This window comes from Aethalodelphis obliquidens, unplaced genomic scaffold, assembly GCF_003676395.1.
Source record: "Aethalodelphis obliquidens isolate GAN/ISIS:26980383/991018 unplaced genomic scaffold, ASM367639v1 scaffold53, whole genome shotgun sequence".
Classification (NCBI taxonomy): Eukaryota; Metazoa; Chordata; class Mammalia; order Artiodactyla; family Delphinidae; genus Aethalodelphis; species Aethalodelphis obliquidens.
Genome location: NW_020837997.1, coordinates 2,545,324 through 2,568,659, shown reverse-complemented (window position 1 = coordinate 2,568,659; position 23,336 = coordinate 2,545,324). Strand labels below are relative to the sequence as shown.

At 55.3% G+C, this 23,336-nt stretch overlaps 1 protein-coding gene across 3 annotated transcripts; it reads right to left on the bottom strand.

The window, feature by feature from the left end:
• Positions 1-298: 298 nt before the first annotated feature.
• On the bottom strand, positions 299-23,126 carry FCHO1 (FCH and mu domain containing endocytic adaptor 1). Of its 3 annotated transcripts, XM_027084654.1 has the most exons (28): positions 23,067-23,124; positions 22,744-22,832; positions 22,267-22,341; positions 17,640-17,731; positions 16,502-16,576; positions 15,212-15,353; positions 13,659-13,811; positions 13,313-13,417; positions 12,175-12,273; positions 11,986-12,082; positions 10,855-10,899; positions 10,663-10,741; positions 9,905-9,929; positions 9,459-9,516; positions 8,797-8,975; positions 8,690-8,714; positions 8,264-8,315; positions 7,610-7,701; positions 6,943-7,218; positions 4,951-5,063; positions 4,754-4,841; positions 4,493-4,601; positions 3,626-3,781; positions 3,176-3,308; positions 2,535-2,734; positions 1,830-1,885; positions 1,155-1,319; positions 299-594 (listed from the first exon to the last, which is right to left on the bottom strand). In XM_027084654.1, the coding sequence occupies exons 3-28, from the start codon at positions 22,291-22,293 to the stop codon at positions 572-574; spliced, it is 2,664 nt and encodes an 887-aa protein (XP_026940455.1). In that variant the 5' UTR covers positions 22,294-22,341; positions 22,744-22,832; positions 23,067-23,124; the 3' UTR covers positions 299-571. The 3 variants fall into 3 exon arrangements, with proteins under 3 accessions (XP_026940455.1, XP_026940456.1, XP_026940457.1); XM_027084655.1 differs by lacking the exon at positions 22,744-22,832 and having other exon boundaries at positions 23,067-23,106; XM_027084656.1 differs by lacking the exon at positions 9,905-9,929 and having other exon boundaries at positions 306-594; positions 10,851-10,899; positions 23,067-23,126.
• Positions 23,127-23,336: the final 210 nt, after the last annotated feature.

The following is a 23,336-nucleotide window of genomic DNA, read 5'->3' as shown; positions in this document are numbered from 1 at the left end:
CTGCAAACTCCTACTCAAACTTCAAAGCCCCCTTTATAATGCCTTCTGCTTAGGAAGTCTTTCTGGCATCCCCCTCTAGGTTCCTCTGGCCCTTGTTCTCTTCCACCAGCCCACGGGACTGGAGGGGTCCATGGGGCTGGGGGTGTTCACGTCTGGCTTTTTCTCCCCCAGTATCGCCCCGCACGGGCTAGGTGGGGGTGGAGGGGCAGGGCTAAGGATTATTAAGGATATTAGATTTCTCCCACCCATCCGTCTTTTCTTCCTCTTCTCTCTGGCGATGTGAAGGAAATTTCCTGGAGCAGGAAAAGGCTTGTTATTTATTTTATTAGAAAATAGAGTGTTTATTTAAAGAACATTAAAAGGCCAAGGACCTGCATGAGAGTTGGCATGAGCAGGAGTGGATCTCAGGCTCAGCCAGTCTGAGTGTTGGGATCCTCTCCATGGAGTCAGGGCCTCAGGGGAGGCCAGGGTGGGGGACCCTCGGGTCTAGCAGGAGGGCCAGGGAGCAGTCAGCGAGCACCAGGACGCAGTGCAGAGCTGGGGCCAGTGGTGCTGGTCGGCCTCTGCAGGCTCAGCAGCTCACCAAGTACATCCCTGTGGAGGCAGGGTTGTGAGGGGTGCGGGGGGGGGCCCTTGCCCCTACCCTGGGATCCCCCAATCCTCTTCAAAACACCCCCCGTAACTCACTGTTCCCACTGCCCCATGGACCCCAGCAGCCCCTTGTGGGGACGGGAGAATGGGGGTGGGGATGGGTGCACCAGAGGGGCTGCTGGCTCCCTTCCTTGGGTTCTTGCAAGGATGCCGGCCAGGGGACACTTCTTCTTTTATTGGCTGCACCCGCGGCATATGGGAACTTAGCTCCCCGACCAGGGATCGAACCCGTGCCCCCTGCAGTGGAAGCTCGGAGTCTTAACCACTGGACCGCCAGGGAAGTCCTGTAGGGGACACTTCTTGATCCCTCTCATTGGGGCCCCGACCACCCCTCTCCACCTGTGCCCCCCATCTTGGGTCTCCAGGCCCCAACACCCACCTATCCTTTCCAAACACCCCAAATGCCTCCCCCAGCCCCGCACCCTGGCAGAAGCAAGGAGTGGGGCTCAGAGCCCGGCCTGGTCTTGGCTCCGGAGATGCGCAGCGGCAGGGCGAGGGCGTACCTGTGGCGAACCTTCTCTTTACCAGTGACATGCGGTAGCCACTCCCCACCAGCTCCAGGTCCACGCCGGACAGAGTGGCCCCCTCGCTGGTGAACTGAGCAGCCACAGGGCTGGGTGTGCTGGGCCCCGAGTGTGGCTCCCAGCTGGCAGACAGGCGGCCAGAGCCTGGGGAGGTCTGAGGTCAGCTGTGTCCTGTTCCCCGACCCCAGTCCTGCTGTGACCTGGGCTCCTCCTCAGCCCTGCACCCGAGCCCTTTGATCTGTGGCTCTGTCCCGTTTGACTTCCTCTTGTGTCCTGCACCCTTTTCCTTTGGCCCCACGGGGCTGTGTGTGGTTTGCAAAGGAATCCTGCCTCAGGGCCTTTGCACCTCTTGTGCCCACCCCTTGGGATGCCCTCTCCTCCAGCTTCGTCAAAGCCCTTTCAAGCTTTCCTTGATGCCTACACTGCCCTGCTCCTAGCACATCCCCAATCCTCCCCTAGTTCGTTTTTAAAATTTTTTTAGCTGTGTCGCGCAGCTTGCGGGACCTTAGTTAACCGACCAGGGATCGAACCTGCGCCCTCAGCAGTGAAAGCGGAGTCCTAACCACTGGATTGCCAGGGAATTCCCTCTCCCCTAGCTGAAATAAGCCTCTCCCATTTGAGACCCCCAAGACCTTAAGCACAATCATAACTCACCCCCTGTCTCGGACACATCCGGAAGCTTCCATAGGAGCCTCTTCTCCTCCAGGTTCCTGGCATCAAGAGAAGCTTGGTCCGGTCTCCACCAGAAAGGACATGGGGAGCCCAGGGTCCCAGCTCAGTTGCCTCTTGGCTACATGACCCGAGAAAGCCGGGTCTCCTTCCTGGCCTCAGTTTTCCCATGTGTGAAATGGGGGTGGGGTGTGGAGCAGGTGGTTCCTGAAGGCTCTACAGCCTTGCAGCACTTTTAGATGATGCGTTTGGCCCTATAAATTTGGCTTCTTGGTGGCAGGTTCTACCTTTTGTACAAAACAAAGGCAACATTGTGCAGTGACTGAAAGCCAGGGACCACCAGTGGGTGGCTGGGTTGAAATCCTGGTGTGACCTAGGTAAGTGACTTAGTCTCTGTGTGCCTCAGCTCCCCCTCCATAAGTGGGGATGATGGTGGCCAACCCCTTGACGGATTGCTGAAAGCCCCAAGCCTGTCAGTGTGTGCAGAAAACAGGAAACAAGCCTGACATGTAGGAAGCTCTCGGTGTCAGACATTGTTATTGCTAGTAACATCACCCTTAGCTCCAAGCAAGGTGAGCCCACAGGGAATGGTCAGGCCTAGGGTGGACCCTTCAGTTGGTGTATCAAAGGGAGCTCTGCTAGGTTCTGGGGGCACTGCTGAGCTTCCCCAGGCCTCCCACATGCCCTCACCAGGTGGCAGCCGGCTGCAGGCGGACGTTGGTCACAGGCTCCCCTATGGGCAGCAGGATCTGGACATTGGTGAGTGGCGTGGACACGGCTGTGACACCAGGCCGGTAGCAGTACTCCACCGAGACCTGAGTGAGGGTCGCCCCGCACTGCCAGTGGGTGCTCAGCTGCAGAGGCACGGACTGGGGACCGGGGCGGGAGAACTAGGGGAAGGGAGAACAGGAGAGAAGACACGGCTTGAGCCATCCTGTCCTGCCACACCGCATACTATTCAGCCACACTGCCCCTGCCATGCCACCCGCCATTCAACTGACCTGACTGCACTGCCTAGGACACCCCAGGGGCTCTTTGTTGATGAGAGGCTGTGTTACAACACGTCTCCAGCAGAGGGCAGACGAGTGCCCCATTCTAACAAAGTCTTGGGGACAGGTGCCAGCTGCCAGGTCCTGGGATCGGACCTCTTCTAATCTGCACGATGGGGCCATCTGCACTAGTGGAGGCCAGGCCGCCCTACACTGCCCACCCCGCCTACAGCTCACCCCACGGTCATTGCTATCAGCCTCCATTTCTGCTGCCTGCTCACCCTGTCCCCATCCACCATCCCCTCCCTGCCCCCTCTGCCCCCCGCCATCCACCTGGCCCACCTGGTACCGCAGCAGCACTACGTTGTAGTAGGAGGCAGCTGGATTCTGTTCTGCCTGACGCTGCAGGGCCTCAGTCAGAGCCGCCATGTTGAGCCAGAAGTCTTTGGTCTCAGGGTCGCTCTGGGAGGGGTCACTGCAGAGACCAGGAATAATCACCCCAACCCTCGGGAGATGCCGTCCCAAGGGCCTCCAGCATCCAACCTACACCAAGGGCTTCCTAAAGATGCAGATTCCCAGGCTAACCTTGGGACCAATAAAGCATAACTCCCAGGGAAGGGCAAGGGTGGGAAGCAAAAGACAGAAGGAGAGTGAGTTTCAGAGAGGGAGAGCAGCTTGCCCAGGGTCACACAGCAAATCCCGGGAGGCAGAACAGGAATTCAGAGCCGGGGTGCTCCTGGCCCCCACCAGTCCCTGGAACCCCCTAACTTTTCTCCCTTTCCTCAACAGTACCTGAAGAGCAGGTCAGCATTGGGGTGGAAGTGCTCAATGGGGGCCGTGTGCACGAGGCGGAAGCTGAGGACCGGTGGGGGTGGGGTTCCGCTGAACACGCGCACGATACCAGCAGGGAAGGTCATGGTCAGCTCCCCAGTTACTCGAGCCAGGCAGCTAGTGGGGGCGGGTGGTGAAGGCACTGGGCGTTGGCTCAGGGCTGTGCCTGGCACCTCACGCTCCCCTCTCTCCTAGTTTCACTGTAGCCTGTGGTTCACCAGGTCCCTCAGAATCAGCAAGGCTCTGACCATGGCCAGCCTCCCAGCCCCAGCCTCCACCTCTTGTGTCCCTGCCTGGACAGCAATCCAGACACCAGGAAGAATCCACACTGGGCTGAAGGAGACAGGAACACCCCCTTCTCCAGTTCTCTTTTCCCCAGGCCACCAGGAAGCTCAAAGCAAAACATTCAGTTTTGTAACTGTCCTCAGCTTAGGTTTCCGGTCCAATACTCTCCTCCTCTTTGTGGCTTGATCTTAAGGTCTTTTCGGCTGGGCACCGCCCCCAGATTATCCCTGGTCCCTCAACTCACCCTTAACCTGCCCCCTCCACGGGCCTGGCCTCTGGTCTTGCTCCCTTCAGTTTGACGCCCACAGCAGCCTCAGAGGAGTTCCTCTAAACCGTGGCTACATCAATGCCTAGCCCTGCTCAAATGCCTTCCATGGTTCCTACAGCCCTCAGGATGGGTCTGGTTGTTTAGCTCAGTGTTCCACGGTAAAGCAGATCATGAAACCCATTTGAAAGCTGTCCCTGCCGGAACCTAGATGCACAGCCCCCAGGGAGCCCTATGTTTGCCTGTCACCATCTGCACTGTGCCCCACCACTGTGTACCTGGGGTTGTGGCCACGGAAGTAGGCGTGGACATACTCAGTGAAGGCAGTGGCCACGGGCAGGGCATCCTGGGAGCCCAGGACCACAGGGCTTGGGCCCCGGGAGACTCCTGGGGGTGGCAGGGAGGGAACGAGGGACAGGCAGAGTGAGCACAGGTCCCAGGCTCCAGAACCCGCCCTCTGCCGACACGGCCTCCATTGTATCACTAAGCCACACACCCGGATCAGAGGTGAAACTGAGGCCCAGAGAGGACCCACGTACCATGTCCTGTCTGGGATGAGAAGCTGGGCCGTTCTGGGATGGTGCTGGGGGCTGAAGAGCCCAGTGGGGAGGGGCTCAGGGAACGAGACTGGAAGGGAAGAAGATAGGCCAGCCTGTGAACACCCTAGCAGCAGTGCCCCGATGCTGACCCTGGAGGCGACCCCCAGCCCGGCTCCTGCCACCCCCCCTCACCCTACCAGGTCCCCGTTGCTGCGCATGAGGGGACAGGATGCTTTCCTGGAGCGAGGTCTCCGGGGTGGGGCTGCCAGGCCCTCCCTGGCTGCAAGGTCAGCAGGTACAGGCATCAAGTCTGGGGAATGAGCATAAGAACAGACATGGCTGAGCTGCTGCCTGGGCCTCTCCAACCTCCCCAGGGGAGGAACTCAGCCCCAAACTGGGAGTTGGGCTTATAGGAGGAGACCCCCTGATGGTTGGGAGTCCTAGGGCTACAGAGAAGGTGCTGGACAGGACTGTAGACACCATCTGCAACCCTGAGTCTCCCAGACACTACACTGGTGGCTCAATAAGGGGTGAGCTCCCCATCACTGGGGGTATGCAAGCAAGGGCTGGATGCTCAGGAGGTAGGCACTCTACGGGGGCAGGGGTGAGGATTTGGCAGAGGCATTTTACCCAACATTCGGCAGTTCCAAGGGTAGTCTCCCACCCTGGCTTGCGTCTGAGTCACACCCTTCTAAATTAACTAATCATGGTGTAACACCTAGGTTCCCCTCGCTCTCTTGCTTCACTAGTGTCCCTGCTTTGCTCCATCTACAAACGCTTACTTGCCCATCTCCCCTCCTACCTACACCCCAGGCTGTGCCAAGGTTCTCAACAGGGTTGGATCCTTCATGATGCTGGGGCCGCCCTGCATACTGTAGGGTGATGAACAGCCTCACTGGCCTCCACCCCTCAGACGTCAGGTATACCCCGCCCCCAAGTGGTGACAATCAAGTAACAGTGGTGACATTGCCAAGTGTCCCCTGAGGGGCACAACTGGCCCAGTTGAGAACCTTAGTTCTACAGTAAAGCGCAGACAACTGTATCTGTCTACACTCATGGTCTACACTCACTCCCCTGAGCCCTCCCTTGAACCAGCTCCAACCAGGCTCTTTCTTTAACCAAGGATGGTACCAAGCCCCCCACCCCACCCCCTGCCACCCCGTCACCACTGCTGGGGACCTCATGTGGTCACAGCCCACAGTCTCTCTGACTCAGGCCCCCAGGAGCCAACCAGTAGCCAATGCCCTCCTTCCTCCCCCCCTCTAGCCCTGCCCCTGCTCCAGCCTGGGCGCTCTCCTACCCTCTCCCTGGGCAGCCTTCCATCCCACTTCAGCTTGCTGATGTCTTCATACAGCTGTCCACAGGGTGCTCCAGCCTGGCCTCCCCCATCCACCTGCCATCTAAAGGCCCAGCCTTGACACGCCCCCACCCCAGCTTCTTCCGCCCCATCTTCCCTGCTCTTTCTGCCCTTCCCTCTCCTTTCAGCTGCCCTCAGGTCCTCTGCCCTGATTCCTCTGTTCTCTGGGTCCCGTGACTGTCTTCTGGCCTTCTCCCCACTGTTACCCCATCACCACTTACCTGGACTCACCTCCCTCGTCTCTGGCTCTCATCCTTGCCTACCGAGCGGTCAGAGAGAGCCTGCAATCCGAGCAGGTCCCACCCCTTCTTTGCTCACGGCCCTCCCTCCTGTGGCTCTGACCCTGCTAGGGGTAAAACTCACATTCCTTCCTGGGACCACCAGCCCCCACCTGATCCCATCTCCCTGCCGACATCTCCCCCTCCACTCCCTCCTTCTCCCTTCATCACTCTGCTCCACCCGCACTGGCCTCCTAACTGTTCCTCAAAGGGTCTTGCCTGCTTCCACCCCAGGACCTTTGCACAGGCTGTGCCCTCTGCTGGGAATGCCCTTCCCCCGCCATGTCCGTATGGCTGCGTCCTCACCTCCATCAAATCCCAGCTCAGATGTTCCCTCCTCAGGGAGGCCCTACCCTTCTGAGTCCTCACCAGGCACCTGCCACCTCCTGCCTTGTTAAATATCCGTATCACTATTGTCCCTGCAAGAGTGAGGGTTTCTGCCTGCCTGGGTCCCGGCTGTGTCCCCAGCATCCTGTTCAGACCCTGGCCACATTAGGTGCTCAATCCTCCCCCAGGACTCAGATAACTCTCAGACTAGGGGTGGAGGAACTCACCTCCTCCAGCCACAGCCTCCACCCCCCAGGGACCCGGGGATGGTGCGAGGGGCTGTGGTGAGTCTGATGGCAGCAGGGGCTGCGTCCCCCTCGACTCTGGGGGCGGCACCCTACAGGTAGGTGGGCTCTGTGGGGTGCCTGGGCGGGGAACCCAGGAATCCGGGGAGGGGCCGGGTGCCACGTGGGACGGTGAGTCCAGGCCAGAGTCCTCCACGTTCTCGGGCGACGAGGAAGAGAAAGGCGAGGGGCTGGAGGTGAAGCCGAGACTGCTAGAGCCTGGGGGAGGGAAGGGGGCAGCCAGCTCCAGACCCCACTCACACGGAGTCCCGTCCATCCTCCCGCAGGCCACGCCCATGTCGAGGAAGGTCCGCCCCCATTCGATGTCTCCCCCACCCCCCCTCCACCCCAGGCCATGCCGTCTGGCTACTTTCACCTCCACTGATGCCTGCCTATCCACTCACTGTCATCCTCACTCCCACGAAGGCCACACCTTCTCGCCGGCTCCGCCCATTCGTGCCATGGCCTCGCCCACCCTCACTTTGACCCACAAAGGACCCCCACAGTCCTCCCTCCGGCCTGGCCCACGGTCCTGAGCCTCCTATCCTTGCAGTGGCCCCACCCTTCCTCCTGCTGGCCGCCCGTGTCCCCGAAGCCCCACCCCCATCACCTGTAAAATCTTCATGGTCAAAGGCGGACTCTAGGGGAGGCCCAAAGAGGTTCTTGGAAACCTGCTCGTCCGATTGCAGCTTCTCTGCACAGCTGGGGACAGGGAATGGACAAGAGGGGCGTTTCCATGCCTCCTCCCACTTCAGGACCTTTGTACTTGCTGTTCTTGGTCTTGAGCTCTGTCCCCCACGATCTCCCTGCGGCCACCTCCTGCTCCTTTTCAGGGCTCAGCTCAGAGTCCTCGCACCTCCCCTGCTACCCCTCCACCACGGCCCCAACTAAAGCCACCCACTCCTGTTTTCCATCACATTGCCTGCTTCAGTTTCTTCACAGCACTTGGAAGCGTCGAATATGCTCTCACTTATTTACTATTTAAAAAATCTGAGCCTCTAGAATGGGACTCTGAGGAGCACCTGTCTAGGCCATTTATCTCCAGAACCCAGCATAGCACAAGTACACATAAGGTGCTCAATAAATGTTCATCAAGTGAATGACTGAGTGGTCCCTCAAAGACGACACGCCCTTAACTGCCTGCCAGGATAAGAGAAGGGGAGTCGGAGACATGGGGAGGCAGCAGGGGAGGAGGAGAGAGGCAGGGATGGCCCTCACCTGCCCACTCACGTGGGCCCAGTGCCCCACCTCCCATGGAACCCACCTGCCAGCCCTTGGGGCAGATCGAGGCCTCTGTAGTTTCCCAGCAGTGTCCCCTGCAAGAGACGCACCTCCTTGAGCCCTTCTGTCGCCAGGCCTGCACTGCTTCCCGCTCCACACACCAAGGAGACCGAGGTTTGGAGCTGTCTAGTCAGCGGCCCAAGGTGACCAGCAAATCAGGCAGAGAGGGGGTCGAACCTGAGCCCACTTGTCTCCAGTCTCTGGCTTCTTTCCCAGCCCCAGCGATCCCTTTTGGCTCTCATTTAATTCTCGTAATGACCCCATTTTATAAAAGGAAATCAGAGTGGGTAAGCAGCCTGCCCCAAGTTACACAGCAGAGCTGGAATTCAAACCCACACCCACACTCCAGGCCCAGTCTCCCTTCCACGTGCTCCTCGTCAAACTGAAGACCCCTTAACAGGCTACTCACGTGAAGAATGGCGTTTCATGGTGCCCTGTGGACAAAGGGGTGGCATCAGGTCGGTGGCATCCAGCCAGCCCCACCTGCCCCACACACAGCACCTCCCCACGCCTCACCCCTGGGCCAGGAGGGAGGATGAGGCTGCCAGCTGTGGCCCTAAGCTGTGCTGCGGCTGCCTCGGGGCTGCAGGTTGGGGCCCGGGCCGGGGCGGGCTTGATGTGCACGTAGAATTTGCGGGGCTCGTCATCATCGAAATCGGAGTCGCTGGATGAGAAGCGGGAGGGCTCCGCTGTGCGTGCACTGCAGTCAAGGGGCCAAGCGGATTCTAACACGGGGTTTCCCTCCAGTCAGCCCTCAGATCCATCTCTTCCTGCTCACATCCCTTTGAGGCACTGCACAATTCCATCTCTCACCACTTGCCACCCTTGCCTTGACACCATGTATTTGCCATTCTCCTCCCCCCACAAGCCTTCATACAAGCATGCCCTGTCCTAACTAGTAAACTCCTATTCAGCTGCTAAACCCCAACACCGGTGACCCCCTCCTCCAGGAAGTCCCCTTGGCTCCCCCTCTGGGGTAACCAAGCTCCCCTCTCTCCCTCTTGTTCAGCCCTGACCCCGCAGGGGCGAGTGTCTGCATTTGAATCTGCTTGGTTCACAGCTGGAGGCTCCCCTCAGGATGTACACAGAGAGGGTTGCTAATGGTGGGCGGATCACTGTGGACAGAGCTCTGTCCTTGCTGTGCCAACAACTGCCCCCAGAAGGCGCCAGGAGGATATTGTTCTGGGTCACATCAGGCCGGACAGTGAAACCTTCTTCATCCACCTCTGGACATGTCTGGGGGGACAAGTGGTGAGTTAGTCTCTCTGGCACCAAACCTCCCATCTCACCCTGCCATGCCCCCCTCCACCTGTGGGCCCTGACTCAGACCGAGAAACAACCCCAATGGCAATAACGATCTCGCAGTTCGTGGGCAGGTTCTTGGAGGAACAGAACATGCCGCAACCTGTCCTGAGGGGCAAATCGAGGCTAAGAGGGGACATTGGTCCCTCCCACGTGGTCCATGGGAGTTTGCAGCCACGGTGGAATTTGAACCTGGTCCCTAAGCTGTGCTACCTCTTGCCCCTTGAGCTCCAGGCTTGGCTTCCAGGTCTGGGCAGGGGGGCCAAGGTGGGATGGACCCCTCCCACTTGCAGCCCGGCCTGGCCCCTCCCATGGCACTCACCCCTGAATCGGGCTCCAGGGAATCTCTGGGAATGCAGAAGGAGGTGTCAGTGTCAGCTCCCCCACCTCCTCTGGCCCTCCCCTCCGCCCCCAACACCAGACACGGAACCTGGGCCAGCCCCTGGGCTGCTATGTTGTCCTGAACTAGCCCTGCAGGTGGTGGGAACTTGGGGCTTGCTTGGGGCCGGGGCAGTGAATCTGGAGTTAGCTGAGCACGGGGTGTTCTCAGTCAGCTTGGAAGGGGAGGAACCCTGGAGTTAGTCTGAATGTAGGGCTCACCTTGGCAGGGAAATAATGGGGCTAGCCTTGGCAAAGAATCCTGGGCTAGCCTGGGCAAGGGTAATCCTGGGCTAGCTAGGGAGACCATGGGCATAGGGAAGAATGTGATACCCGTCTGGGCAGGGAGACTCTTGGGCTCATCTTAACAAAAGCAAGAATTGCCAGGCTAGATTAGGTGGGGAAACAGTAAGGCTAGCCTTGACAGAAGGAGAAATCCTGGGCCAGCCGGGGAAGGGGGAACAGGCAGGCCCTGGTCTAGTCTTGGCAAAAGGAGAATCCTGGACTAGCTTGGGCAGTGGTAATATTGAGCCAGTCTGGGACAGAGCAGCTCCTGGCCTAGCCTGGGTAGAGGGACTCCTGGGCTAGCTTGGAATACGATTCTCCTGGGCTACCCTAAGCAGGGGCCTTCTGGGATACCCTGGGCAGGGGGAGGGATCTTGGGTTAGCCTGGGCCAGGGCTGGGTTGGGGTGCTTCCTCACACAGCTGCAGGTGGCTCCCGCTCCCGCCGGCTCAGTCCTGGGAGACGAAAGGCCTTGGCTCCCCGCAAACGTTTCATTGCTGAGGACAGATGAGGGGGATGCAGCTGAGCCCTGGGGGGTTCCCTTCCCATTCAGCTCTGTCTCCCTCATCCCTGTGGTCCAGCCTGGGCATCCAGGCCCAGACGTACTTGCCTTCCTGCAGGGCAGCCGCACTGTACGCCTCAAAGTCCAAAGGCCCTGAGACAGAAAAGATTGAGAAACTCAGCTGGGCGGGGAGACTGGGCCTGGCAAGGGTAGCAGTATACCTCTGGCCACACAATGGCATCTGGATTTGAGCTCAAGACCAGTCAGGGTCCAGGGCCTGAGCCAAGATGCTGAATCAGCCCCAGAGATGGTCATGAGTGGGATGGGCCAAGTGTTCTGGTCCTGCCTTGGATGGTTGCCACCTTGGGATGGACCGGAGCGGGCACTGCCTGAGTTACTTCTTCTACCTCCAGCATTTCTGCGTTGGGTGGTTCAGGGGATGGACCATAAGTCTATGAGATGGGCTGAGCCTCAGGTGCCAGGATGATGACCTGGGACTCTCTCTCAAGGGTGATGGGGAGCCATAGAGGGTATGTAAGCAGGAGCAGGGCATGACAAACCTGGAGCCAGTGAAGGGCAAGAGTGGGGGCCCACACAAGGAGAGGTGACCTGAGCTGGTGCTGAGCTATAGAGACAGGAGGGAGAAAAGACAGACCCTAGTGGTTGACTAGAGCTAGGGACGTAAACTGTGTACCAGCATCTACTGAGTGCCTACTATGTGCCAGGTACACATTTTGCCCTTTATCTGCATCAAATTACTGAACATTCACAACACCATTAGGTGGGGGTTATTATCATCCCCACTTTACAGATGAGGAAACTGAGACTCAGAGAAGGCAAGACAGACGTCCAAGGTCATACAACGAGCGACAAAGAAAAGACACAAACCCAGATGTGACCCCAAAACTTTTGCTCTCAATTCCTCCTCAACTCTGTATCTGGACATTTTCAAATTGGTCTTTTGCTCAACAACCCTCAATGGCTCCCTTGGGCCCTCAGGGAAAAATCTGAAAGGCTGAGCTTGGCATTCAAGGTCCCTCTGGTATCCAGTTGTAAGAGATTTACACGTAAGATCAGGCAGCAGATCCTCTTCCTCTGTGGGCTGCTGAGTTAGATTTGTCATCAGCCCATTTTTCTGATGAGGAAAACGAAGCCCAGAGAGGTTCATTCTCTTCCCTCTTGAGTCCTGTTCCTTCCCTACAGCTCCACAGCCCAACCCCCACAGATGCCCAGACTCACCAGGCTTCTCCTGGCCTGTGCCCTTGCTCTCTGCAAACTTCCTCAGCAGCATCTCCACGCTGATGTTTTCTATGTTCTGCTTAAACTCCTCATGTACCTGGGCCAGGCGGAAGAAGTGTGTAATCAGGCAGGGCCAAGGCCCTCTTTCCCAGAACCCCAGCTTCATTCCCCACCCCTGGCTCCACTCACCTGCCCAATCTGCACATGGGTGTCCTCCACTGAGTGAGCATAAGAGCCCAGCAGGGCCTTCATTTGCCGCAGGTGGGTCTCCTCCATGGCTTGGAAGCGCTGAGGCAGGAGGGGAGGGGCAAATGGGAAGGTGGGGCCACAAGGAGTGGCTATGTGACCCAGCCTGACCAATAAGGATGTTCCAATCCCCTGGCCTCAGTGATTGGTTTGGGGAAGAGCTCTGGGACTTCTGCTGGAACCATGGAAGAAAACACTTTCATACCCTAAGTCAATGTGTTGGTGGATGCATGTGGGGGCTGCTGCTGGCTACTTTGCAACACACACACACACACACACACACACACACACACACATCCGGGAGGGTATGTCTGCCTGCGAGTAAAGCCCTCAGAGAGAAAAACAGACTTGAGAAGCAGAGAGGCTCAACTTTCTGTCAATGCCATTGGAGCACCTGGATCCAGCCGTACCTGAAGCTCTGCCCCCTGAACTTTTCAGTTCCCTGAGCCTATACGTCTCCTTGTCAGTTTGAATGAAGATTTCTATCACTTGCAACTTTCTATCACTGCAAAATCAGAAAAAAAAATCTGATTCTTAATCCTGAGATCCCAATCTGCTTTTCAAACATTTGGATAGACAGAGACCCAGAGAGGTGCAGTGCCTTGCCAAAGGTGGCAGAGCTGGGGAGAGATGGAGGCTGGACCAGGAATCCAGGCTTTTCAGCTACCATGACATGTCAGGAGACTCCTGGCTTCTAAACTCTGCACTGTCTTCTTCAAAAACCTCATCAGTGATAATAAAAATAATAATACTAATACTTCATAGAGTGGTTTCTATGCACCTGGTACTGTCTGAAAACTTCACATATGGTGACTCATTTAATCTTCACAACAATTCTATGAGGCAGGTACTATTACTGCCCCGATTTTACAGGTGGGGAAACTAAGGCACAAAACTGACTTGGTTTTTGAAATAATAATAACAGTAACAATAGCTAAGTGGCTCTAGAATTCTACGGCTTTAAGCCTGTGATTCTAAGGCTTCTGGAGTCGAGGGTTTGGAAGGTTCTGGACTTCTGGGGCCAGAGCATCCTGGGCCCAGGAAAGTGTAGGTCTCTAAGGTACAGATGCCTGGTTCTTACCAGAGCTGAGTCCAGCATCTTCTGCTCGAAGTCGGCACGGGCTGAGTTGTACTTCTCCACTGAACGCCGCAGGCTCTCTGCTGCCTTCTTGGTCTTGGTCTCTGCCTAGGAGGCACAGGGAGGGGACAGAGTTGAGAGGGTGACACTCAGGGCACTTCCCCCGGCCCCATCCCCCAGCAGGTAGACTCCTTGGGGTGCCCAGCATGTATATGGTTCATGCAGGTTCAATGACCATCGCTCTGTGATATGTTTTCACTCTCCCAGCAGGCAGCTCCGTCACCCCTCGGCAAATTCCTCTGACCTGTGTGGGCCAGCGGTGGCTGGGGACCTGCAGCTGTGTGCCCACCTTGTCCATCTCCTTCTGGCTGGTGCTCTCCCTCCGCAGCCGCTCCTGGTCCATGCAACGGTTCAGGTAGTTCTCGCGGGACTTGGGCAGGAGCTGGCTGACGCCTGCAAGGACCTGCACAGCGTCCAGGGTGCCCACTGCTTCCTCTTTGCACTGTGGGAGCGGAGAAGAGCATGCGGGGCTTCCACCTGAAGCCCCTGCTGGGGTACAGGACCTGAGCAGACCCCAGGTGTATGCCGTGAAATTCCCAGCTTCCCAAACTCTGTGGGATTCCAGGTCCTAGAGAATACTTTTTCTGAGTATTCTATAAATTTCAAAAATGTTAACTCTTTAAATAGGTAATATTTACACATAATTCACATTTCAGAAAGTTTTAAGGGATGAGTTCAGGTAAAAAAACTCCCATTATTACCATGATACTTCTCCAGAAATAACTGGCACATGGACCATCAAATGTGCCCATTTTTTATGACAAATGGCAACAGTCCGTACTGTTAAACTCACTGCTTTTTCCACTTAATAATTCATTCCCAAGATTGTTCCATATCAGCCTGTAGAAAACTTCCTTGTTCCTCAATTTTTTTAAAAACTGTGGTAAAATACATATAAAATAAAAGCTGCCCTCTTAACCATTTTTAACTGTACAGTATGAAGTACTACCAACTCCCTTTATTTTTTTATTTTTTTGTGATACGCGGGCCTCTCCCTGTTGTGGCCTCTCCCGTTGCGGAGCACAGGCTCCGGACGCGCAGGCTCAGCGGCCATGGCTCACGGGCCCAGCCGCGCCGCGGCATGTGGGATCTTCCCAGACCGGGGCACGAACCCGTGTCCCCTGCATCGGCAGGCGAACTCTCAACCACTCGCCACCAGGGAAGCCCCCAACTCCCTTTTTTAACGGGGGTTAAAAACCACAGACTCAAGACTTCCCTGGCGGTCCAGCGGTCAAGACTCTGCACTTCCACTGCAGGGAGCGCAGGTTCGATCCCTGGTCAGGGAACTAGGATCCCGAATGCCGCACGGTACGGCCAGAAAACGAAACAAAACAAAACAACAAAAAAAACCCCTGCAGATTCTAGGGATCTGTAAATGCAAAGCCTTTATGACTCTAGAATTCTAAGCTTCAAATATTTTGGGATCCTGAGAGTCTAAGGTCTGGCTCTTCCAGAGTCTAGAAACGTCAAATAACAAGATCTGTAGCCCCTGATGCTCTAGATCAGGGGTCATTTTCACACATCACAAAATATTCTTCTTTTGGTTTTTTTTTCAACCACTTAAAAATGGAAAAACTATGCTTAGCTCGAGGGCTGCACAAAACAGGTGGTGGGCTGGTTGTGGCCCGCGGGCCGTAGTTTGCAGATCCCTGCTCTTGAATTTTGAGACTGAAATTCACCAATGCTCAGGTCTGTGAGATTCTGAGTTTGATGTCGTGGAATTAACAGAATTCTCAGAGGCACACACCAGGGGCTGGAGGTTCCAAGGCCCCAGAAGTCCTGGGATCCTGGGAGCCGCTGGCATCCCGCATCCACCAGCCTTGTGGTACCCACAGCACACACCTTCTTGTGTGCCTTAAGCTGTTCCTCGCCGTAGCGGAGCACGTCCTTGATGAGGTCCTGCAGCTTCCGTGTCAGCTCCAGGTGGCAGAGCGCCAGCTTGTCTGAGGAGACTCGGAAGACCTCCCAGAGTGGGGCGAAGGTCCTGGAAACAGGTGGGGTCACACATCCCAGGCCCAGCAGGCCCAGCCCCCCAGGGACCCCTCATACAGCATGGCTGGCATTGGCTCAGGCATCTAATGTGTGCCGGGCCCTGCTAAGCATGAACACATATGAATTCATTTAATCCCCACTGCAGTTGTGTGAGGTGGGCCTGTGGCAGATGGGGAAACTGAGGCATGGGAGGCTCCATAACTCACCCAAGGGCCCTCAGCAAATGAATATCAGAGCTGGAATTTAAACCCAGGCCGAGGCCCCGCAGTCCTCTGTCTGGACTCCAGGCCCCGCCTGATACTCACAGGCAGCTGAGACTCAACCTGCCCAAATCAAGTTTGAGGGGCTTTCCCACCTCGACAGAAGACCCCTCTGGCCTCCCCCCTGCCTTTGCTCTCTGCTGCCGCCATTTCGGCCCCCGACAGAACCTTTGCCCCACAGGAGCCGCAGGGAACTTTGCAATGCCAATGGAACCACATCACATCCTGGTTTAAAAGTCATCTGTGCGTTGGGGCCCTGTGGCCCCTTCCCTCTATTTCTCCCCTACTTCATCTCCACTTTGTCCAGGCCCTGCAGCCATGCCAGCCTCTTTGCTCTTCCTTGAACATGTACGGTGCGTTGCTGCCTCAGGGCCTTTGCACTAGCTGAGCCACCTGCCCGGGTCTCTGTCCTGCAGACACCCCCATGGCTGATTCCTTCGCATTACCGAGGTCTCGGCTCCAGAGATAGCGGCCAGCCTCTACTGCTCCTGTTCTCTTCCTAGCACTTTTCTCCCTGGGAAAGGACTTTGTTCATGTTTGTGGTTAACAACCATCTCGTCACACATCCCAGATGTACACCTATGAACAGGGCATGAAGGTGACTGGAGGCTTTATCTGTCTTGATTGCCCCGGGCCCCCTGGTGCCTTGAACAATGCCTGGCACACAGTAGGTGCTCAGTCAATATCCAGTGAATGAATGAATGAACTAGTGAATGAATGAACTATATTCCTCTGTCCAATCAGCCCCATAAGCAGGGGGATGACTCCCTGTTCCACATATCACAAGCGTGAAGAGATGTCCACCCAAGGGCAGGCTCCTGTTGCCCCCCCCAGTGCACCACACCCTTGGCCACTCCTGCCCCACCCAGAGCCCACTCACCCCACCGAGGTCCCGTTGCTGGCCAGCTTGGAAAGTTTTGCCATTGCCTTCGAGTAGGTCTCTTCGATGGTGGCCCTGGGTAGGAGGACAAGGTAAGGATGGGGAAGGTTCTGAGCACACTTGGGAAAGGCCCCACACCCCTGGGCCTCAGTTTCCCCATCTCAAGCATCTAAGCAGTGTCTCTCCAGGAGAATGATACAGTCCCCTGACAGGGGGAGGTGTTCTGGAAATTCATGGGAGAGGTTTTAATCCTTAAGTAAAAACATCAGTAGTAGTAGCAGCAGTAGCAACAGCAGATAAACAAATTTTTAAGCACATAATATAAATGTTTTATATGCTTTGTCTCCTTTAATTGCAGAAGACAAACTCGTATTTCCTCTTTCCCTCTAGACACTGCTAAATGCCGACCTAATATCCACTCACATTTTCATCCTAATAGAACCTCAGTTTTGTTTGGGGTAGCAGTGTGCCCAGTTAAAACCAGTTACCCATTGGGGTATTTTCTGAGAGAGGCACCCGTGGGGTAGCATAAGCAACAGTGGATGGATCCAGGGTCTGAAGGCCCATAAAATAAAGAGTGGCCCCTGTCCTGTATGGCTGCGACAGGTCCCACGTGACAGCCACAAAGAGAAAAACCTGGTTAATAATCCTTTGGACTTTCTGCCCAGATTTAACGGGCGTTCAGCTGCTGAGAAGCTGGGGAGCAGAGGCTGCCTTGCCATTTGAGTTTATTATGTTTTCTCAGACGTCGGAGCATTGACATGCTGAGATGCAGATTATTTCATTATACATGATTTTTCTTTTATCATACTCAGGGCCCCGAGACTGAGTTTTCAAAATTCTCCTTGTAAGTAGGTCATATTAGCATCTCTTCAGGGGGAGGCGTTAGAACCTGGTGATCGTCATTTAAGATGGGGCATGGGGCTGATAGTGTTGAGAACCATTGGTTCGGAGGGTCTTCAAGCCCATTTGCTTCCTGGAGACCCCAGGGGCCTGGATCCTTTCTGGCAGGGTGTGGTGTGGTGGAAGGATGGAATGGGCAAGGGAAAAGGGGGGCACCAGGGTTGGGGCACAAGATGAGCATGGCTGTGTGGACTGTGCGACATGGCCATGGGTGGGTGGGGCCTGGGGACCTCACCTCTCCCGGATGAAGTCAGCCAGCTCCTTGGTGGAGATGGGCCCCTGCTTCACGCTGTGGTACAGGACCTCAAAGCCATGGTTCTTCTCTCCCTGCAGGGAATGGGGGTGGAGATTGAGAAAGGGGATGGAGAGGACATCAAGGTTACCTAGCAACAGGGGCTGGGCTGAGGAGCTAACCAGAAGAAGTCCATCCTCTTGGTTGTAGGGATTGGTTCAGGCCTGAGCCAGTCAACCTGTTGCATTTCCCCCTCATCACAAGGATTGGTTCATGGGCCTTAATTTGGTCCAATCAGAAAGAAGCCTGGGAGAATTCCCTGGTGGTCCAGTGGTTAGGACTCTGCGCTTCCACGTCAGGGGGCCCGGGTTCCAACCCTGGTCAAGGAACTAAGATCCCACAAGCCACGAGACGTGACAAATAAATACATAAATAACAAAGTTTAAAAATAAATAAAATAAAAATTCAAAAAAAGAAAGAATCCTGGGATTTTTCTCCCACAGTTGAGGGAGAGACATTCTCACTCGCTGGTTGTCTCTCTCTGTCACTATCTTTCTGTCTTTGTGTGTGTGTGTACCTCTGCCTCTGTTTGTTCCTTTCTCTAACAGTCTCTTCCCCTGTTTTTCTCTCTCTCTTTCCATAAATGATTGTGTGGTCACAGGAGATACTGGAAACCAAGTGGAAACCATGAACTTTGGAAAGAAGCTGAACCTGAGAGGGTCTGAATAAAAAGTGTGTTGAGGAGAGTTGCTGGATCAAACCAACCCTGAAAGCCACACTACTGCACAACTTTTCCATTTTATGAACTAATATGACCCCTGTTGCTTAAGTCACTGTAGTTGTGTTTTCTGTTCCCTTCAACATGAAAACTCCCTCTCTGAGAACCCCACAAAGCAGGATGCAGGTCTGACACCTCTCTCAGGACCCAGCAATATCCAGTACAGGGTGGGGCACAGAAATGGCATTTCAGTTTGTCGAATAGATGGACAAAGTTATTTTGCTCTTACCTGGGACTGGTGGGAACAGAGCCTCTACCCTGGTGCCTGCTGATGCCTTGCACCAAACCTCTTTCCTCCTAGTTCTGGGGTCACCATGGTGGGAGAGGCCAGGCCTGTGCTGTGTGATCCAGATCAGTCACTGTCTCTCTCTGAACCTGTAGTGGCTCCTCATTAAGATGGGGGCAGGGAGTCACCTACCTCTCATATGGGGATGAAGTAAATACCAAGATGATCCACATCACGGTCCCCTAAAGCCCCAAAGGCAACCCTAGTTTCTGCTGATTCATGGTATTACTTAGTTATCATTGCTTTAAGGTTGCTCTTGTTTCTCCTCCAAATATATTGATTTAAAAGGGCAACGCTTACCACTATTCTCTTTTTTCTTTTTTTAAAAAATTTTTTTCTTATGTTTAGGCCACACCACATGACATGTGGGATCTTAGCTCCCCGACCAGGGATCGAATCCATGCCCCCTGCAGTGGAAGTGTGGAGTCTTAACCACTGGACTGTCAGGGAAGTCCCTACCACTATTCTAAGTGGAAAGCCAGGACCCCTTGCCATAATGAAGGGGACGGGAAAAAATAAGGCAACGACTATGTTTTAATGCCAGCCCGATCCTGTCACACGTGAAAGGCAACATGTCTGAACACTGAGCTGTCAGTTAAAAAGGGTGATCAGCTGTGGTCGGAGGGAAGTCGAGATATTTTAGCACCAAGTGGGGCCTTGTAATTAGACTGAAAGAGGAAGCTCATGGAGGGATCCAATGTTATTTAATTCCCAACACAAATCTCTAAAGTGATCCCTTTGGGAGCACTTCACAGACCCTCTGGAAATGATGGTTTCCTTCATCCTCCTCCAACCTGAGGGGTTCACCCTCCCAGTTACCTGGAAGCTTGAAGGATAAAGCCAGAAGTCACCACCAGATGATCCCTCTTGCTGTGCAAATGGAAAAATGGAGGCCAAGACTGGGGAAGACTCAGGACAGCCTCTTGGCCTCGCCAGCAAATAGCAAATGGTGCAGACATGCTGCTCTTTCCCACCACGGTATCCTTGCTGGGGCTGTTACTGTCACCTGGCTCACTAGCCTGCAACTTTCTCAACCCATCCAAATTCTTCCACCTCTCAAGGATCATTGCCAGGCCCTCCTCCTTCAGGAACATTCTTAGACCCTCCTCAGACCCCCACTTCCCAACATGCATTGTTGATCCCTCCAGCTCCCCAGGAATATATTTTCTCTTATACTTCTTTTCTTTTTTAATTTAATTTTATCTTTGGCCTCGGCTTACGGGATCTTAGTTCCCTGACCAGGGATTGAACCTGCACCCTCAGCAGTGAAAGCACACAGTCCTAACCACTGGACGGCCAGGGAATTCCCTAGAAACATACTTTCAAGGCCCAAGTGTCAAATCCTCCTCTTATGCACTGGGTCACTCTGAGCCAGTGACTTCACCTCTCTGGGTCTCAGTTTCCTCATCTGACAAATGGGGACAATGACAGCACTCACCTCCCAAAGGACTTGGTGAGATGAGGCTGGTACAAGACACAGGGCCTCCTGCACAGTGCTGAGGGCTCAGCAAACAGCCCCAGCAGGCCTCCGCCCACCCTGCCCAGGGGATCCTCGGGTGAGGCTGCACCAGGCACCGCCGCCCAGGCCAGCATCTGGAGCTGACTCAGAGCCAACTGCTGGCCCGTTTCCCAGACCTGGCAAAGCCCCCAGCAGTGTCTGGCTCCCCCAGGCTGGGCTGGCAGCCGAGGGTCCTGGGAGGGGCTGTCTCGGGCCTGTGTCTTCTTTCAGAACTTCTGGACTCCAATCTTGCTCCCACGCCAGCCCCAGAGAGATCTTTCTAATACAGCTTGATCATGTCCCTCTCCTGCTCACACTTCCCCCGTGGCTCCCCAGTGCCGTCCATGCCTCCAGACCTGACTTGGTCCAACAAGACTGGGGCATCCCTGTGTGGCTTGATTTCCCCTGACTGGAGCCCCCTTCAGGCCAGTCAGGGCCCCAGCGTCACCCAGCAAAGAGTCACCAATACTAACAATAGATTAAAAAAGAAACATTAATTAAAAGAAACAGACATTCCAGGGGTACTACCTTAGTCCTGGGGAAGCAGGAGTTTCATCCCTCTTTCCCAGATGCAGAACCTGAGGCTTTGAGATGCAAAGCCACCTGCCCAAGGGCTCCCAGAAGAGCCCAATTCAAATCCCAAAGTCAAAGCTCTTATCCACTGTGTACCAGGCTATCTTTGGAAGGAGGATTTGGGGGTGGCTTCTATTTTCTCTTTGCTGGTCTGAATTTTCTGCAGCGAACTTGCATGCCTCATACAATGAAAAAGAATTTAAAAGAAATGTAGGTGCCGCATGCCATTAAGAGAAATTTAAAATAAATGTAGGTGCCGCTGTCAGGGCTCCAATACTTGGGCGACCACCGATCCTCAAAACGGTCAACCCCCACCCCTTACACAGATCACCACCAGGGCCTCTGAGAGTGGCAGCACTTTGATGGGGTCACACAGCCATTCAGAGGCAAATCCAGGGACTCTGACCCTTGGGAAGGAGATGGAGGTCCGTTCCCCCGCCACCACTCCGCAGTTGGCAAGGGGATGCAGCCCCTTTAAGAAAGCAAGTGCTAGTAAGAGGAGCCCCAGCTGGGGAGGGAGAAAGGCCTGTTGCCATGGGCAACGGGTTGCCTAGCAACTGAGCTTCCTCTGCAAGCTCTGGGCTTGCAACTGAGGAAGGGGCTTTCTGCCCTGGTCCTTGCCTGATTCTCCTGTTCACACATCCTCTGTGGCTCCCCATTAGCCTAGCTCTGCGGGAGGAGTCCTTGTGCCCTCAACTGGCCACCCAGTGTCACATCTCTGGATTTCTGCCCAGGCTGCTCCCCCTGCCCAGAATGCCTTTCTGACATCCTGGAAAATCAGCCTTCAAAGCCCATGGCAAACACAGCTCTGTGTCCTTGCTCCTCCTCTGGGCATACCCAAGACTGGGTTCACCTCTGACCCTACAGGGCTGGGTGTATCTTACTGGCTCTGTGTCCCCCAGACTGGAGGCTTCTCAGGGTCAGGGCTTGGACGGAATCTCTTGGGAGGTCCAGCATCTCCCAGAGTTGGCTGGGTGTGGGGTGGTGGTGACAGGGAGGGAGGGAGGGAGTGAATGAATAAAAACAAGTCTGTCTCACTTGGCTCCTTGAGTCACAGTATGTGGTCCCCAGCTTGGAGGGCAGACAGGTGAGCGGGTCCCTAGGGGTCAAGTGAAGAAAACCCCCCAACTCTCCAGGATGGGGAAGATGTGGAAATTCCCTGGCTGGAATGATCCTGGATCCTGAAAGTTCAGTCTGGCCCTGGGTTTGAGCCCTGACTCTGCACTTTCTCACTGGGCAACTTCGGGTGAGAGATTCCTACTCTGGGCCTCAGTCTCCCTGTTCAACCTGTGACTTGCCCAAGATCACAAGGCCTATGACATCTGGGGGTATAGATTCAAACCCAGCCTGACTTTTCCCACTTTAACTTCTATCCCCTGCAGATCCTCCATCTGCCCAAGACTCTGCCCACAAGCCCCCAGGTCCCTCCATCTCCATAAAAGCCCCCACAGCCCTTCCAGGAGCCCCCACCAAAGTAACAGCGGATCTTACTTACCCAAAAATACTCCCCAAAATATGACATTCTGATGGCCTCTATGGAGACCCCCGAAGGCTCCCGTCTGGTGCCTGTCTGAAGAGAGAGGCAAGTTTGAGCTGTAGTCATAGCCAGCTCGGGCCTGAGGAAGGGAAATTCCAACTGCTCTCCTTGTGGAGGAGGGAGAAAGAGGATGGAGAAGGAACCAAAAACCCCAAGGCTGGGAGTATGCCAGGGCCCCTGAAATGATACAGCTCTGGGCATGGTCCTCAAGTAGCCCCCAGCCTAGGGGGACAGAGCTGGATACAGATGCCCAAGCCCTGTTGGGTCAGACTAAATGAAGAGATACGGGCTAGGGGAGCCTAGACTAGAGGAAGGGGCATAGGGGTTGGGGTTTTAAAGCATGAATAGGAGTTCATGGTCAGGGATGGGTAGAAAAGCTCTAGGCCATTTCACATACGGAAAAACTGAGCCCTGCCCAGAGGGGAAGCTACTTGCCAAGGTCACACAGCCAGGAAATGACAGTGGATTTGCACTCGTGCCAGATGAGTCCCAACCTGAGCACTCAGCCCCACGCTGGGCAGCTCCTGTGGGAAGAGGGTCTGGTGAGAGGTGGACACTGGGACTGTGATCGGCCACATGGCAGTCGGGGTCCTTGAAGTGCCCCTAAGGTTCCCTCGGGGTCTCCTGAATCCCTCTACAACAGTCTCCATGTCATGCACACTCCTGTAATGGACAGCTCATCCCTCGCCATGGTGACCCAGCTGACACTGGTGCCCCTATGAGTCCCAACCCTACCCCCTGGAAGCCAATATGTTCACCTGGTATCTGAGTCACTGTCCAGCTCCGTGCCTCAGTTTCCCCATCTGCAAAACAAGAGGGAATGCCTAGAAGGGGTCTTGCTGGAGGACCCCAGGCCTCCCTGCAGAGGGGGCAGGGCCAAGCCACCAGAAGAGGGAGGGACACTTGGTGTCCTTGGCATGTACTTGAGGTTGGGCTTGTCACTGGAGCCCGCAAGCCTCATCCATAATTCATGACCCCGCAGGCAGCTCAGCAGCAGCTGGGAGCCCAGGAGGCACAGTAGCAGCAGG